At 33.8% G+C, this 19529-nt stretch overlaps 1 protein-coding gene across 10 annotated transcripts in view; it reads left to right on the top strand.

Moving 5' to 3' along the window:
* The window catches only part of Fam172a (family with sequence similarity 172 member A), a 348439-nt gene that overhangs the window by 149184 nt on the left and 179726 nt on the right, over window positions 1-19529 (top strand). For all 10 annotated transcript variants that reach the window (XM_033767668.1, XM_010637189.3, XM_033767678.1 and 7 more), the window contains one exon: window positions 6914-7132. In XM_033767668.1, coding sequence (XP_033623559.1) covers window positions 6914-7132 — 219 coding nt within the window. The remainder of the gene's footprint in view (window positions 1-6913; window positions 7133-19529) is intronic.

The following is a 19529-nucleotide window of genomic DNA, read 5'->3' on the forward strand; positions in this document are numbered from 1 at the left end:
ATATTTGTTGCAGTAAAACAGTGTTTAATGAATTATTGACTCAATGAATTCTTACACCCCTTTATTAAGTACTCATTGTTACAGTTGGATTCTAAAGCCACAAGCAAAGGACTTACATATTTTGAAAAAACAACAAAGCTATTTTCAGTATATGATGTTATAACTGAAGAAAGAAGAAAGTGGAAGTGGAATGTTTTAAGATGTGTAGTGTTTTACATGGGGTAGTTCTAAAGAAGATTTGACCAGTAACTTAAGAATATGTTTTTATGGCATATACTTGGGTCAGAGTGATAATATTTTGAAAGACCATATGCCCACTGATGACATTTGATATCTGACATTTGCATATTTTATAACAGGTTTTAATATGAAGTCAGGAGAACATTGGACTTAATTCAGCACTCTAAATCATAAATTAATAACTAGTATATAGTGCAGTACAGTTTGTAAGAGAAATTTGTCAGTCCAGCTCTACTGTGGGTCATGAAATAAAGATGTCCATAGGGTTCCCTAGAACCATTCAGAAATTCTGATCTGTCATTGTCTGAGAACCAGTTATCAGTTGCTACTTTTTTTGCTTTAATGTGTAAACATGTGGATATCAGTGTCATCTTATGAGAATGAGCAAAGAATATGAAAAATTTTCTGAATCTGTAGTATTAAATCAGTTTCAACCCTTGATAGTGAATGATAATCATATTTATTTTGTGATACTGTTGTGCATTTATAGAAAGACATTGATCATTAGAAGATAAATTTATGAAGTTTAAGCAACATAGTGTTCTGCATCTTAGAAAAAGTTAGAAACAGAGAAGGTGATAATATGGGCAAGTGCAAAGTGAATGTTTTAAAATAAATAGCAGTTGGATGACCTGAGATGTCAGAACTGGAGACAGGGGTGTGTGTTTGTCAATATATCCTTCATGTTTTACAGACTCCTGAGGGAATGAGGGAAGATACAATTTCACCTTTTCTGTGCCAAAACATTTTAATTATATCTTCTTCCAACTACAGCGGTTCAGTAACCAAGGAGCTGACATTGATGCATGTGTTGATAAAGCTGCAAACATTCAAAATGAGATTAACAAAGATTTTGAGCAAAGGGTGACAGCTAATTTTGCACAGTATTCTGCATCTAATTCAGGCCAGTGTAATAATAGAATATTTTATAACTGTTTCTTATTCAAAGGGACTTTTATGATGCATTTATGTTTGTGGATATCTTTGTATTATACTAAAGAAATCATCTGTCTCTGGCCTAAAACTATTTGCATCTGTGATGTAACACTGAAACATTAAAAGGTTATTATAAGTTGTTTTGTTTTTTGTTTTTATAACTTATGCTTCATTCTTGGAAATATTTTCCTTAATTAACACTGAGCACACTACCTAACAAAGGTATAGAGATAGCAAAACACGTATTTTCTCATATTGGTTAGTATGTACTAATAAGATAGCCAATAAAAGTTATATGCAATTTATTTAATTAATACAACTGTAGATTCTTTATGTTTTTGAGCTCCTTTGAGAATATTTCAGTGTATTTCTTTTCTATTCTCTATTTGAAGGCAGCTGACAATCTTCTTTCACTTTTCTTTTTGTTTGTGAAATTTTCTTTCTTCCTTTTTTTATCCACTCACTTCTCCATCTGCTTTCACTTTTGTTTGCTTGGGCCGTCTCTCATCCCAACTTGATAATGAGGAATGCAGTGTGACCCTGACCTCTATCAGCCCATGCATGACCTTCTGACTCTACCATATAACCTTTGACCTTCTCTTTGACAGCTTGATTAATTACCCTGTGTTATGATTTATGAGTAAGTGCTATGTAAAAATAATAGACAACAGGTGGTCCCCTGAAAACTTTTTGTGGCATGTTTTCTTTTACTGACTAACTTGATGAGCTATTTGAAGTTGGGAACTTAACTGGGATAAACTGTGTTGGTCCTTATTATGTTTTGTTTTGTTTTGTTTTGTTTTTATACCATGAAACATGGCATCAGAATTCAGGAAGCTGCAAGTTGAAGAATGGTGCTGGTGAACGTTTTACAAAATATTAGTAGGGTGTTGTTACCTAAATGCATGTGGAGAAGAAGCACAAAAGACAGTCAAGTGACATTTCAGTTGTTTCAGTCCCAGGTCACGTCTTGAGAAAATTGCTGAAATAATGGAGGGGGCATTTTTCAAACAGAGTTGCAGCTCCAACAGCTATGTTTACTTTAACGCTTCACTAGTGACTTCTGATTGGTTGTCATGACCTCATCTCACTGTTGCACCTAGGATGTTGCAACAGTGACATATACATACCCTTCTTGTGAAAAAAGATGAGAATAAACACAATATACATCTTTCATAAAAGATGAACGGACAGTGGTTTGTCCATTTTAGCCATGGGTAGATGCAGAGATAAAACACTTCAAGTTTCATTTCCCTGGAGGATGAGCACCTATCTTCTTTCCAGTGAAGCTGACAGAATGTTGAACTTGAAAAATATAATTGATAAATCTATGTAAGATGATCTCTTGCAGAACTTTGCCCAAAGACCAAAATGGGTAGTTCCGTAGGTCAAAGGATTCCACTGTAGCCCCTGACCTCTCTGGTCACGTGTGGCTTGCAGTATTGGCAGGTTGATATGCAGAGCAGAATACTTTGAGCTGACTTTGATTTAGCCAACCACAAGAGATGTAAAAAGATGCAGAATTTGTCTCTATTTTCCATTCTCCTTGTAATTGGTAATTAATAGGTAAATTAACTTGGATAAATGTTCAGCTTTTTTGTTCATATCATTTGTTGTCAAATATAGTCTGGTTTGGGTCTGGCTTTTAAAAATTTTTTTAATTGATAAGTACATTTCTGTACTGATTTAATTCTCTAGCAAGTTTTCCTCATTGGATCTTTGAGTTTGGCATCACCTGTCTGTTTTAGATCTAACCCAAGACAATATTTGTTGATTGAATGATAAACTGTTATTAGTAAGTTCATTTTAGATTCCAAAGTGAAGAAGGCCAGATGTGGAAGCTGTGTATTTTATTTAAATCCAGGAAGTACTTATGCTGAATACAGTGCCATGTCTAGCAGTAAATCTTTGAGGATTTCTGATTAAGATTGCATAGTGTAGACAGGTCTCAAATTAAACAACAGGTATATACACAAAAATATAGGAAATGTAGTGAAATGAATTATCTTACTTTTTTCAATATCTGTCCTCTTGATCACCGTCTTGATCTACTTGACTTTGTGAACAAACGTAAGAGTTAATTATCAACTTTATGTATGCTTTGTCTCTTGAAATATTGGATATTGGAATTGATTTGGGTAAATCATTATAAAAGATGCCAGAAGTTTTGTTTATTTAGTTGTAGAATGTTAGATAATCAGTTTTATCGTGTTTGTTTACAGATAACAGAAGGGGGTTTCTGTGTGTGTTTCAAAAAGCCTAATTTTTCATCCTGTTCAAAATTTAGCGTGCTTAAGGAATGATTGAATATAAAAAGAATATTTCGGAGTAAAATATTTAAGATTCTAACCCTAAATTAGGAAGCATTCTTTGAGTAGCAGCGCACAGTTCTTTTATGATAATATACTGCCTTATTTTATAGTGTAGTTTTGTAGAACTTTGTAGACACATTTATTATAGGTCATATTAGCAACTTAATTTTTGGGTACTTACTGAAGTATCAGAGTAAAATTACTTTTTAAAATTTTATGCATTATGATTTTAAAGATGTAATTTTTATTTAAAAATTAAGTTTAACTGCTGATATTTTATTGCCTTGAATTTTTAGTTTCTCTATATATTGTGATAACATTCCAAAATCTTTTTATCTTACAAAAGGAATTTTTTTATATTGTTATGAGAAAAGGAGGAATTAATGAAGTTTTGCTGTGTATCTACTGTTAGATCCAGTGTAGCTAGGGTTGTTTATTTTGTTGCACCTTCTTTTTCTTCATAAAGTGGTTATGAATGTTCTGTGTAACTATTGTGTCAGTTATATGATCAGTAAAATTTTAGTTAAGCAATGCTAGGTTTTTTAACAGAACGGTAATTGAACTTTCAACAAAGACACTTAATTAATAAACACTCATTTCTGCAGAAAATGTTCCGGAATATTTATTTTCATTATTATTAGTTAAATTGGTTGTCTGAAATATCTAAAAGATATTTTCCAAATAATCTATGTGTTCAATGAGAAATAGTCATTGTTGAAATGTAAATGGGAAAAATTTTAATTTATTTATATAGTGATGATGTAAAAGTAGAATCATTTTCTTCTATTGACACTGTCCCTTTATAAAATTGAACAAGTGAGTCGTGTAATTTTCAGTTATGTAATCAATAGCTTGCACAAATACTACTTCTTTCATGATTTATGTGTCTATTTTTATACTTATCTAGATGGTGCTTATCAAATTTTATAGTCTATTTAAAATGAAGTAAGCACAACACATTTTCAGTCTATAGGTCCTAAAAACTGAAGTAAAAAGTCTCCTGATATGAAAATATTGTAATATTTAGGTTATAAATTGGTATAGTAATTTTGTAATTCTGTTGATTATAGACTTTGCACTGAGTTGTCCTTTATTTGGAAGCCATTCATTGTGTAAAATCAATACTTCCAATATATCAGTAATAAAGTCAAACCTTGTTACCTTCAGTTTGAAATTTTTGGTGTTATCTTTACAATGTAGTATAGCATTATTTCCATCCTTAAGAATTAGAAGATTGTATTTGGGATTTGCTAACTCAGTCTTGTGTATGAATATGAGAGGTGGGGTGTGCATGCATTTCTGTGTGTGTGTGTGTGTGTGTGTGTGTGTGTGTGTGTGTGTGTGTGTTTAAAGTTCAATTCACTCAGAGAAGGCAGGGAGGAAACATGACAGGAGACCACTTACTCACGATACAGAATCTAGTAAGGAGGCAATTTTCTTTTTGGCCTATGGTGACCTTTTTTGACTATGTTCCTTACACCAGAGACAGTGTACTGAATGCCTCTATTTCACCCTGTTTAGCAGAGTGCAACAGTGTTCTTTAACTTACTTTTGGTGGGAGGAGAAATTATGGCTGAAATTTGAGAAGGGCGTGAAAAGTTGTAAGAGGCACAAGGAAGAGGAACTTCTTCAAATGTGATTTTAATAACTAGTCAAGTGTGTCCAACTGTAGAAAATCACCAAGTGACAATCTGTCTACCTGACAGTGATCACAATGAATTACAAGACTTTTGAATAGCTATACAGATTAGAATAAAGCAGGACCAAATAAAATATCTTTTGTTGGTAAAAGTTTTGACTTATCAGCTAAGAAATATAAAAAAAACCTCCAGTGCTTTGAAGCAAAGTGTTTACATTAAGAAATTTGTGAAGCATTTATAAGCCCTTCATGAAAGAAGCATTTATTTATATAAAAGTTTTATTTGAACATCTGTTGAAGAATGTGTTATTTTGTTAATCTGTTGATATATATTATTATAAAATATTCACACATATAAGCAGACTTATCTTAACAGTCCTAGCACTAAAATTAGAACTTTAGTTATTTTCAAACTTTCCAGTCATGCTTTTAGACAATAATTTCATCTGATGTAAGGTGAAAATTGAAAGAATCCCAGTGAAGTTTGTAGGTAGTGTGCAAAATCAGCAATAGAAATTAGCCAGCCACATGCAGCAGTGTAGTGTATTTAGCATTAAGATAGTAGAATCCATGCTAACATTGGTTTCTTTTTACTCCTTTCAGTTTTTAAAAATCTTCCAGTTGGTTTGGCAGAATAAATAAATAAAATTTAAACCTCAAAGAGCATTCTCTGGTAATAATTTTGAACAGATATACTTTTTTTTGGTAATGACATGTTTTACATTTTATTTTCTACAACTCTTACTTTTTTCTCATAATGTAGAACATCTATAAGTGTGGCCTTATAGGATTTTATAAGGACATAATGGAAACACCCACAATACAGAATTGAATAGAGCAGACAGATATATAATAGCTTCAAAAAGTAGCAATGCATGTGCGAGTCACTGGTTATTGTTTACCCTTCTCTGTTCTCTCATGGTTAGATTGTCCCATCAGTTATAAATATCAAGAGTTTTCTTAATTATAGTCATAGAAATGTTTGTCTCGCTAGAAATAAATCAGATAGGAGAGCATAAGTTTTACAAACTGAAATCTTTCATAAGCTCAGTAAGCTATATTTTTAAACTTTGCAGCTTTACTTGTAGTTCCCTAGAAATATTTCTTAATAAAGAGAAATTATTATGGTAATTTCAGAAATGAAATTTCAAGATTAAAGAAGTGTTTGCTTATATCATAATAAGGTATTGGTTTATTTTGTGTAATTTGTCAAACCTGAAAGAAGTGAGTAAAAATCAAATGCACATGGGGACTATGTTTCTAGTAGAATAAATACATACATTTGTGGAATGTTAGATCAGATTTATGGCTTTTAAAGTGGATATTCTTTTTATTGTTCAGAATTTTTAAAATGCTCTTTAAAGGGCAGTTGTAAAGAAAGATCCTAAAAAAGTGTAGTTTGAATTGTTAACGTCACTTTCAGTGAACTTGTTTTCACAAAATATGTATTATAAATATTAATGTGATTTGAAAATACACTTTGATCATTTATTTCATTCACTCTTAAGGCTCTGAGAGATCTGAATTTTTAATTTAAGATTTATAATATTTATGTTGCAATTATGTCTTTTTGTTCTTATAGACATTATATACTTATTTACATATTAAATAGAAATAAGCTCTTTCAAAGGACTTTTCATTGGATATCTTGAAAGCATAATTGTTCCTAAAGAAATATTTTATTTAATATGCAACTACATTAAATTCATCAAATTTTGGGAACTTTATTATGAATTGAAATGGATTCTAAAATCAACCTGTGTGATATTCTTTCATTTCTAAACAGGAAGGATATGGAGTAATAGTGCTGAATCCCAATGAAAACTATATTGAAGTAGAAAAGCCCAAGACACATGTGCAGTCAACTTCTGATAGTACAGATGAACCAGCGGAAAAAAGGGAAAGAAAAGATAAAGTCTCTAAAGAAACAAAGAAGCGGCGTGATTTCTATGAGAAGTATCGTAACCCTCAAAGAGAGAAAGAAATGGTGCAGTTGTATATCAGAGTGAGTGAGATTACTACTTTCCTTTATTACTTCCTTTACTTTGTGAATATTTTATTTCATATACTGTATTTTGTTTAATTTTTAGTAAAGTTAGTTGTTTAAATTTTAACCATTTGTATCCCATGCTTGTCTACTTAGAAAAAATGTTTCGATTTTATATTGAAAATTATGTAACGGGTCATTCTTATTTCATTGTGATATTTTATAGAAGTGTCAAGTGCACTTACTATTTCCTTTTGTGTCACATACTACTTCAAGGAAAATTCTCTAAAATCATTTTATCATCCTGTGTGCAGAAGAAAGAAAATTGTCCAGTCTAGCTCCCAACATACCATTTCTTTAAGGTATTAGGCTGTTATGTTTTCTATAGGAAAGAGTACATGTAGCCTAATAATTCAAAAACATATTGTCTATTGAATTAATAGCACACTGTCAAAATAGTCTTCACCTTGGATGGTAAGTTTTACCGGAAAATGATTTGTTTTCATATGAGCAACTATCCATCCATGGTGTCTAAGTCTAATTTCTGAAGGAAGATGGGGGGAGGAAGTGTGATTCATATCTTAATAAATATTTAAGCTAAACAGTTTGGGGATAGTATAATGAGAGAATTTTTGTCGTTTGCTCTTCTCTTCCCAGTGAGCCTTTGCACTTTGTAATGCTAGCAGCATGAGATCGTTACTGCAGTGCTGCTCAAGGATGTCTGATTCTGTAGGGACACAAACAGTTGTGTTTGCACTTTGACATTTCTTCGTGATGTACATGCTGTGCATTATATAAATGAGACAAACTTGTGCCCTTTTAAGTTCCTTATTATGGATGCTAGGAGTTTATTTTTAAATAGTAAGTCATACCAGAAATGCTATTGGATAAGGTAGTATAGTAAATTGATAATATTCATAATATTTGAATATAGACAAATTAACACTTCATAAATTACACTGTAAGATAGGAATCTTGTAAGATTTCAGAATATTCAACTTGAGCTATTTTTGCATTTAGCTTAAAAGATCACTAATAAAATATTTCATCTGACCTTTGAGGGGAATATGTGTTGTTTTCTAAATTTTATTTTATTTTACTTGTAGTTCAAGACACAATCACTCTTGTTTTTGGAATTGCTTTCAGAAATTCAAGACATTTAATTGAGTTGAGTTGTGAAAGTAGCATGTAAATTCTTAAGATCGCCCAAACTGTGTCCTGACCAAGAATACCAAAAATACTTCATGGGATGAGTTAGTTAAACAGGAATTAAAGAGATAGCAAAACTTAAACATTTGAAAATCATGTCAGTATTTAACAAATACTTATATTTACTAGATTTGGAGTAAGTAGCCTGTATGTCTCAGTGTAGTTATGCACCCTTCTTTCATATCAGGCTCATGATGTTACCTTTTCTGTCAGTAGTCCTAAGCTTCCTACTGTAACCACCATCAATGACAGAGTTAAATTTTTAAAAATTACCTCTGATGTCCAGATTTCAAAAACGAGCTCTGGAAGGCTTTTGAAATATATAAATGACAAAGACCATTCACTCGTCTATGTGAAACTCAAAGAAAAAAAATGATTTGGTATGTTGAGGTTTTTATTCCTTCTTAAACAATTTCTTTCATTTGTGTATGACGTGCAGATTTAACATGTATCTCAAACATCTGCCTCTGGGTTTATTTCTTTCTATCTTGTCAGCATGGCTTTGATTTTTTTCTTTTGTTCTCTTGTATGTGTGTATTTTCTTTACCCAGTTTTTCACAAATGCTTCATTTATCCCTGCATCTATTTTTTTCTTACACCAAAGGAAAAAAAATCTCTTTATGTTGCTTCATTAAGACATGCTCTCTCTCCCTTTGTCTTTCTGAAATTCTTTTCTTTCCTTTGCAGTCCTTGTTTTTTTGCATTTCTTTTTCTTATGTCTTTTTGCTTCTTTCTTGCTTGCCCCATTTCACTCATCAGTTCAAGTTCCTATTGAAAGCACCAAAAGATAAAAGTGGACTCGTATACCTAACGTAATTTTTATGGAATAGTCTTAGTTAATGAAATGGTTGTTTTCTTAATAAACAGTTTTTCTCTTAAAATTTTCTGGAATTGCGTAGAACAGCAGAGGTATGTTGAAACTCTTCAAACATACTTCTACATAGTTTGATTAATGGGAAAGAGAAGAATGGTTCTTCTTTTGTGAAATATATTACTTGTTAGGTAATTTTGATCTGCTCAAGAACTATTTTCTTCCCTGTGTATATCTTCAGATAATAAGTGTTTGCAAGTTTGACTCAGAACATAGAGTATGATGGAAATAAATTAACTTTTATTCATATACTTCTCAATCATTTATGTTTCAAATTCTCATGTTTCTTCACAACAGCCTAATTTGGTAGTTAGGTTGAATCATTTTATCCTTATTTTGTAATTAATGAAATTGCTGCATATGTTTGTCTAGGATAAATAACTACTAAATCAGAAAAACCAGTGTTAAAAGAAGGTATTATAATTACTGTAGATTCTTGCTCCCTTTTCTCTTTACTACATTGTTCTATTACTTGAAAACAAAGTGTGCATCTGAAATATGAAAATTAAACCTTATATGATAAAAGTAGTAAGAGTTATGGTAATATATGATGACAACAGAGGTAAGTATTTATGAACAATATATAGTCTCACTTTATTAGATGGTTTTATTGATCTAAATTTACAAAGGAAGAGCTTGAAGGTCAAAACCATTCAGTAATTTTCCCTAGGTCACAGAGATCTTACTGTAAGATGCATGAAGGCAAGCGTTCAGTCTGTGCTGTTCAGTGCTATACCCTTTCAGCCTTTATAGGAGCTTCCTAATAAAATTTTATAGGACAGAGTCTTAACAATAAATTTTAAATAAGATGATGGAGCAAGTGTTAAAATTCCAAACTTTTTTGTCACAAGTCCTAAATTAGTAAAACATAGTACTTGATTTTCTGTGAGGCAACATTCAAATATACCAGAACGAGCAACAAACCCTAGCCTCCTTTCCAATCCAGTGGCCAATATTTCATCCCCCAAATTAATCTAATTTTGTCATGAATTAATCTACTCAGTATGTTACATTGATTTATTTGATACACTGATGCATACATTTTTATCTGGATATATAAAAGTAGAACAGCCTGTTTTCATTTTTAACTGTGTCATCATAGTCCCATAAGGGTGAAAATGGAAATATCTCATTCTGACCTAATGCTATGTCTGCTTTACAAATTTTCTGTATCCTCTACATTTTTGTGCTTTATGGAGTGTGTAACCTTGCCTTATGTTCTTATGTCCACATTCCAAATTCCACCCATATTGCCAAAAATTTCCAACACCAAGACACGTGGGTATATGCAACTTATGTGGAAATTGTCATGTGCTATATCAAGACACTTCTTGTCTTTTGTCTCATCATTTTATTAATATTACCAATTTATCTTATTTTCCCTTGCCCTAGATCTACCTGTAATTCTGTAGATCTCTGCGCTACCTTTATGTATGTTGGCATCGCATGTCAGTCCTTAACAACAGTAGTTATGAACAGCTTTCTACTACAATGTGAGTTTATCACAGGAGAGCTGGAAACTGACACTAAACCAACTCAGTAGAATTTAATCTTCTGGAAAGAGCCTAGAGCAAGAAGCTTAGGCCTTGCTCTAGAGATACACAGACTAGGGACCTGAAACATAGGAATGAAACTTATTCGAGTATCTGACTAGTGGATAAGAAAGTATTTTCTAAGGAACACCAGTTCATAGAACTTTATAGCTTATGGGCAGAATGTAGGCAAAGTGATTTTAATGCTGATCTGTGTGACATTCGCTTGGAACTATGTGAACATCTCTTTCCTAGGGAAAGCCTTAGTGGTGAGCTGTGCTAATAGGAAGTAAAGAAGTACTAGACCCAACATGTGAAAGAAAACAAAAACAAAAACAGATGCTGAGGATGCATGGGAGAAAGAGAGTTACATGGCCACAGCAAGAAAAGTCAAAATGTGGAAGAGACATTTACAGAATAGGAATCTTGGCAGAGACTAGCATTACACATTGAAGAACTCAAATATTTATGGATTGATTGCTTGTTGACATCCATCAAAAAATCTTCTTCCTTAACATGCAAGATATTTGGTGGTGTCTAGTTTTCTGACTCATTTTTTAAGAATTCATTTCAATTTTTGCAGTTGTTCTGAAACAGCCAACCGAAGCTTTCCTCTAAAAAATATTTTTGATGTTCAGACTTGGGTATGTTTGTAGTATTAATGAGTATTAATGGTGATAAATGTCATCCTTTCTTATCTTCTAGACTCTTTCTCATCTGTACTGGTACCATGCCTCTGGAGTCATTTTAACCTGCTGTCTTAATTAAATTAAATTTATTTATATTACAAACAATGACTGTTTAATCTCTAGAAATTTTTTATTTTCCTGTATTGGTTGAATATTCCATATCTGAAAGCTTGAGATAAAAAATGTGTTTTAGATACTGAAGATTTTCAGATTTTGGAATATTTGTATAGACTTTTAACAGTTGATCATTCCTAATGGAAAAGTCCAAAATCTGAGCTACTTCAAAATCCAATTTCTTTTAACAACCACTGACTGTATATTCAAATATTTGAATATTTCTTTTTTCTTGATATCTAGTAAATAGCTAGTTTCCTTTCAACTTTATGCAAGTGTCTAGTTTACACACTCAGACTATAAAGCAGAAGCCAGGACTAAAAGTTTAAGATTAGTAAAATATAATTTTATTTTACTTATTAAGTGAGTATAAATAGAAAATGACTAGTGGATTATGTAGCACATTTCTGATGCATTAGTAGCAGAGGATGAGAGATCAAAGAACTTACTCTTTTATGTAGCAACTTTCCTTAACTATGAAATAATGTACTTGCTGGCATATATTATAGCTTATTAAGGGGATTGATTTGGTCGAGGCAATAAACATCATGTCAGACATGCCTGGCAGGAAAACCTGTTTAATATGTTTTGTAATAAGATGGAATTTTTTGTTCTCGAAAACATCTGCCAACTGAATTCAAGAGTGAAGACAGAAAATGTCATCAATTTAGTGGTAACCCTATAAATTTAGTTTGTTTCTGAGCACCACATATCAAGACGCACAAAATTTGCAGTGTTATTCACCACTGGTTATAGTACTTTGTAAAACGATGAAACAAAAACATTTTATTTTTATATAATGTGTTAATTAATTCATAATGAATTTTAATATTTCAACTGATAAAATTTTAACAAGCGTCTTGCCAACAGATCATTTTTTAAAGCATCTGTTTTTTAATGTGTTGGGTTGAGAACTGAGTCAAATGGCTAAATATGTACATATATTCCTTAAAAAAACATATTTATACCCCCGTAACTACAGATACACTATTTTTTCCCCTTGTACCACCAGGGGCTGCTGCTGTTCATACTGGATTTTGCTTTTCTTCAAAGCTGAGAGTGTTAATCACACTACATCTTTAGCTTTTCTCTTGTGGCCTAAAAATGTTTTAAAATTTAACTGGGGAACAAGGGGTTGGGCTAGTAATTTAATAACCAATATAAAATTTTATATTATTATAAATTTTTCTGCATTCCAGAGCATTTCTGTTTTTCCAAGTCAACTTAAAATCTGTAGGCATTGAATACCTTCAATTCAGTACTTTTAGATTGTGGTAATAACTATTTTTACGTTTTGCTTGTAGTGTACTGATAACATTCAAAATCATAGCATTGAAGGGAGACAGTATAGAGACGAGATTTAAAGTGCAGAGCCCGATAGACCTGACTATAAGTTCTACCTGATTTACCTAATGTATTCTGACTTGAGTTCCCCACACCTCAGTATTTTGTCTGGAAAATGGAATAATAATAATCTATGTAAAGTAAATATAGTATCAGGTACTTAGTCTTCGGGCTTTAGAACCAGTAAATAACATCTCTTAAGATGAGATTGAGAAAGTATCCACGGTCTCTCTGTCTTTTGTTACCTTTTGGAGGGATTTTCTGTGACAGGAACCTGTTCTCCAATTCTCTGACACCAACTGTCCACCAATTCTGCTTCTCTGGAGTTAGTGTCAGATCCCAGAGATTAAAAGAGTCAGTTCCACAAAACTATCTTCACTTCAGACACCAGTCACAAGTCCTAAGGTGGCCATCCATACTTCCATTTGACTGGATATAAATCCCACAGTGCCCCTCAGATTCAATAACTTGCAAGAATGGCTCACAGAACTCTACTGGTTTATCATAAGGGGTGCAACTTGGAAACAAGCCGATGAAAGAGAGGCATAGCACAGTGTAGCTGAACTTGTGTGCCCTCGGGGGTGCCCCTTTCCTGGCCCCACCTCAGCTCCTCTAAGCCAGAGGTTCTCTGCTTCTCAAGCTCAGTGGCTCGAGCTTAAGTTCCTATAGTGTAACCTGACCAGCGGCATCCCAAGGCTGTCTAGGGATCTGGTGCTAAGTCACCTTCTTACCCTAAAATCGGCAATGAAAGGGCATTGCTATAATTAACAGAAGACACTCCTGTACCACAAAATTCCAGAGATTTTTAAGGAGCTCTGTTCCAGGAATGAGGGGCGAAGACCAATTATATTTTTATATCATGGCACAACACTGCCAAAAATAGTACTACACTCCTTACTTTGAAGCTCCGTGTATATTATTATGTAGGAATCAGAAAAAGGGGAAGGAAGACATCAGTTTTATCAATTAATATGATTTAGCTAGAAAATTTGACTTTGCTCTGCAGCTAGCAGACTTCCTGATGTGCTCCCTTTGAGGTGAATTTTCCCTTCTGTCCAAGCACCCCTTTGCCTTCTTGCAAAGCAATAGTGGAAAGCAAGTTGGAATGCACCCTCCCTGTAAGCACACCGAAAGAGGAGTCTGCAGGGGCAAGGCTGAGTGAGGCCAGCATCCTCTACCCAATGTGCCCATTGCAGAAGCCCCTCCTCCTTTTTGGGGAAAGAAAGGAGGGGGAGGAGAGAGCAGGAATCCTACTCTGTCTCAGGTACCTCTTCAAGGAAGCCAGGAGAGGAGTTGTTACCACCTGACCAGAGCCAGACACTATTCTCAATGCTGGCCTTTTCTAACAATTCAAAAAATTAACATTTAAATATAATCAGTAACTAACCACTAAAGCATATGTTACTTTCTTCATATTAAAGTTTTCATCAAACTGCCATCAAGTCCGATTACAGAGTAGCCACAGGATCATTTAACTTCAAAACATTAAAACTGCCATAATTGTTTTAAATTATCAGAAACTAATTTTGTATTTTTGTGTTTTATGCTTTCAAGCCCTGATAAACAAAATTTTAAATAAATTGATAACTGAATGAACAAATGAATATTAATTCCTTACATGAGCCTACAAAATAAGAGATGCACTTTTCTCTATAAATTTACTTTTAGATATCTACTGTGTATATTATGAACTAAAGTATGCCACCACCCAGGAAATTAGTACATTGTGCTGTGACCTCAACACTTATTATTAAGTGTACTAAGCATCCTTTAGGTTTGACAAAAGAAGCCTAAGGTGAAGAATTGGAAATCAGTAAATGAATGGGATTTTTAGATTTATAACAGAAATTATGGTAACAGAATTTGTGGGGTTCTGGTGGACATTGACCAATATTGAGGGAATGCCTCTAACATAAATAGGGCGTATGAGTGGCAAGAATAAGAACTTCCAAAGCCGACTTGTGTGCTATAATCTTTTTTTTTTTTTTCAGTACTGGGGATTAAACCCAGGGCATTTTCACTGAGCTACATCTCCAACCCTTTTCTTTCTTTTTTGTTTGTTTCTTTAGAGGTAATGTCTCACTAAGTCGCTAAATGGTCTAGGCTGGTTTCTAACTTGTGATCCTCCTGCCCCAGGCTTCCAGAGCAATGAGATTACAGGTGTGTGCCACCGTGCCTGTGGGAGTATACTACAATCTTAATTCTGTTACCTCCTTCCTGTGATTTTAGCCAAGTCATCCCTCCTCTCTGTTGTAGTTTCTTTGTGTACAAAGTAGGGATCTTAGCTCTTCGACTTTGTAAAGGACAGTGAGCACATTGATGTATATGAAACAACCAGTGGGATAGTTATGAGTCAGTACAGTACATTCCTATTTCCTTTCTTCCCCCTTCTTCCCTTTCCCCTGGGAAACGTGGGAAGAATTGTGGAATAAGGAGGTCTTCCTGTTGGTTTATAATCAGTGATTCTCACACATTCGGTCTTAGAACCAATTATGCTTAGCATTACAGTTTCAAACATTGTTACATGCTTAAGCATTATTAAGGTCATAAAAGGGTTTTGGTTAGACATGTACTGATATTTACTATAAGAAGAATTAAAATCGTACAAGTTTTAGCATTTACTTTGAAATAATGATAAACCCATTATATAATGACATAAAACATTTTATGAGAAATAATTATATTTTTTAAAAAAACACACAGCTCTGTACTATTTTTTAAAATCTCATATCTTCCTTAATAGAAAACAGCTGATTCTTACACCTGTGTCTCTGTTCACTCATGTTATACTGTCTTCATTGATAAATATGAAGAAAATTTGATCTCAAATATATATGCACTTGTTAAAAAAGGACACTTTTTCAGATAATTGTACATCTTTCATGCTATACTAGTTGCTGAATACAATCTCAAACACATTTCATACTCTCATGGAAATCCATTGGCCCAAGTTGTGCTTTGAATGGATCTTAAATGGAATAATTTTGTAACTCTGTGTATTGGTCATTTGGTAAATATCATTTCACTGAATTATGCAGGTTTTCCCAATGTTAATACACTTTAATTACATAGAATAAAAAATGCCTGTGCACTATTATTACTGCCAATCTCATTGGAAAAAGTTTTAAGAATTAAAAATATGACCAAACTAGCCAAGGTGGATTCATTTTCTAAAATGTAACTTTTTTTAACAAAGTCCTGTTTGTAGCATTGTTTACAAATGCTATCAATTGTTTTCCTTGGACTTTTGACCTTTGTTTATTTTCAAGAAAATATCTCATAAATCCCAAATCTAAGTAATTATAGCTTTTTCTGTAGTTTTTTAGGGAAAAATTCATTCAAGTGTACAGCTATTTTTCCTCCAAACAGCAATCATAACATAGTTTGGTGTGCAAGTGCTTTATGTATACTTCACTGCATTACTTAGAATATTAAACAAACATGCATCGAAGCGTTGATTTAATAAACATAAGTTTTACTGCTTCATCTTTTTAAAGTGAGGTTGGCTTTTTCCCCTTTATTTGACTATGAAGAATATGAATGTTACTGCAGGTCTGTACCACTGCATTCATGTGTCCTAAATCACAGGCAGTTTTATCTTTCATTGCTTTTAACCAGTAATGCAAATGCCAACAGAACAAAAAAAGATAATGTCCTAGTAATATAGTGAAATAATTTTGAACTGGAAGGTCCCCAGAAGTCTGTGGGTTACATTTCTACAAACACTAGTCTTCATCCCTTTTCTGGAGTTGAACATGGAAACAAAGAAAGAAATGGGCTCACCTGAGTAAATAAAAAACATATTTCTGTGGATGTGTTAAGCAGTGCAAAACTAGATCCAATATATGTGCAGCTGTGCAAACTGAAATAGAGCGCTGGCGCAGGACAGAAGGGGTTAACTGAGGCTTTGCACCTGCCCTGGTTTGCTTCTCACCTAAACTCCAGAAACACTGCACAGACCGCTTCAGCTGCTCCGCAGCCCATCGCCATTCTACTGAAACTGAAATACCAGTCCACGTGGACCAGGCCAGTGAAATTTAAGGATTTAGAATTTATTCTCTATTGCTGCCCTCTCAACAGAAGAAGGACCTGGAAAATCACATGCATATTTGGGTTTTTTTAGCAACTACAATTTTCATTCCCTTCTTCTCTTCTCTCTAACAGAGGTGAACACTTACTTCCTACGAGACCCTCCATACCAGGCCTGCACTCCAGCTGGGTTCTGATTATCTACTAACCCTTTACTGGTGCTGTCTCCCTGCTTGAAGTTTATCTTGCCCTGATTAGACTGATGCTATGGGGATTAGAGCTGGGCACTGGTGTCTGGTATAGGTGTGTTTAAGATTGAAACTCTAGCCCGGGATTTAGCTCGATGGTTCTGCCACCTGCCTCGCAAGAGCAAGGTCCTGAGTTTGTTCCCTGGTACCAAAAAAACAAAAAGACTGAAGCTCTGCTTACTATAGCACTGTGACTGCAGGCAAATCTCTTAACCAGTCTAGTTCTCCAAATTGGGTTCCTCTCATCTCTTGTCAAAGGTAACATCTGATAGTTACTGTTAAAAATACAATTAGATTGACCATGTCTTTATTTGATTTTTTGTTGTTGTTATTGATATGATTGCCCACAATTTCCTGGACTTCTACAACTTATACTCCATTCTTAGGAAGAAGGAGCAATTTAAGACCTTTTGTCTCCAAATTCTTGCCCTTTAGCTGGTGGTCTTGAACCTCTGTTTATCAAGTTGGGAATAGTTGTTTGTGTCACCCTCACAGTAGTCTCATTTATTAGCCAGACTTCATGGATATGTAAAAGGAGACTCAGAGATGTAAATGGATTCATAGTTATATACCTAATAGCAACAAACCAGGATTTGAGCCCAAGTCTGTACAACACTGCAGTAATGAATATTTTCTGCAAATGGTTCTCTAAGGTTTCTCTGTATTTGTACCATATATGTGTTGTGTGTTACATTATATACAGATCTTTGTTACTTGTAAAGGAAATTGCTGCAATAAAAGACAGTATTCACCACAGTACAATGGTTAAATTCAAAGACTATTGTTAGAGTGTCGCAGTTTGTAGATATCTGAGAATCCTGGACCCACATTTTTCTCTCCTCAGGAGTAAGAGAACCTTAATTAAACATGACTTTTGCCCAAATCCCAAATGCCCTGGTTATGTGAGGTGCTTGACAGCCAAGTTCGAAGTCACTAGAGGAGAAGATGAGTGAAAGCCTATGTCAGTTTTATACTGTTGACTCAAAAATGCAGTGTCTGCCTTGGGTGACCTCCTAGTTTCTCACCCTGGTTTCAGTGTGTCCTTAGGTAAGTCCACCTGTTCCTGCGGGGTGTGTCCTGTCCTGCTGTCCCTTGCTGTTTGGGCAGTTGCAGTGCTCACACAAGCACACTGTGGCTCTGTCGGTGCATGGGTGCACTTTTTCATGCAGCCCTTGTGTGTTAACATGTTCATGCCGCGACCTGAGTATGTCATTTCGGTCTGTACATTTGTAAACATTAGAAAAACATTAGAAAATTATGTTTAGATTTGTGTGGAGCCTGAAATTACAGTTAAAAATCCTGTCAATTTCATCTCATACTCTCATACTCATAATTTTAACTTCATTCTCAGTTTTTTTTCATTACTACTAAAGAAAAGCATTGGGCTTTTTTCTTTGAAAAATAATGGACTATACAATATAATTAGTAGCTCATTTAAGGAACCAAGGGTGGGGCAGTTAAGTCCTGAATATTAATCTTGGTGTCCATAAGCAAAGTATTCTCTAATTTCTGTTTGCCCACAAGACAATTAGTATGTCTAGTTTTGTTTTCCTAAAAGCTTTCATATAATTTAATGTATAATTGTGTGATAATTGTGTCTGTATGAAAATTGAGAAAATCACTCTCTTCCTAGAGGCAATAAGGAGAATTATGGAATCCTATTATTCAGGTTACCATTGTATGTAATAATTCTAAAGTAAGTCTATATTTTTAAGCATTCATTATTTTTTCTTTAGAAACTTAAATATTCTAGGCCAAAGTTTTATATGTTTATATATGATTCCGTAATAGGTTATATTCTAAACTATTACATTGAATGTTTAACATTAAAATTAGAATTTTATACCCATAAATTAAGTAAATTATTAGGATTAAAGTCTCTTGGGATCATTAAAAAGAGGAGCTCATATTTTTGTCATGTTTCTGTTCTAAATGTTTGGCAGTGAGGAATCTTGAAAGTCTGCGATTCATTCAGCCCACATTTGTTCTCTGTGTTGTGTAAAGACCATGTTTAGGAAGGACATGATTTATATTGGGATTCTACCAGAATAAGATGACAAAAAGTAATATCTAAAACTTGGTAAGCATATTTTGACATTCCAAGTCCATCTACTTCATTTGTAGATGTAGATAATGAAATGTAGATGAAGAGAAATTATAATAATCTGAAGGTTGCACTGTTACTAGTTCTTAAAGGTGTTACTGGGTCCTACGGTTTCAAGTTTACCATTCTGCTTATTGGTACTTTGCAGAACCGTATTTTTGCTCTCTATTCATTTTCTGAAGTGGCTTTTGGTCTGGCCTTTATCTCAGTAGCTGAGGGTGTGTGTGTGTGTGTGTGTGTGTGTGTGTGTGTGTGTGTGTGTGTGTGTGTGTGTG

Source organism: Fukomys damarensis, unplaced genomic scaffold (assembly GCF_012274545.1).
Source record: "Fukomys damarensis isolate Sample0158 unplaced genomic scaffold, DMR_v1.0_HiC HiC_scaffold_3, whole genome shotgun sequence".
NCBI lineage: Eukaryota > Metazoa > Chordata > Mammalia > Rodentia > Bathyergidae > Fukomys > Fukomys damarensis.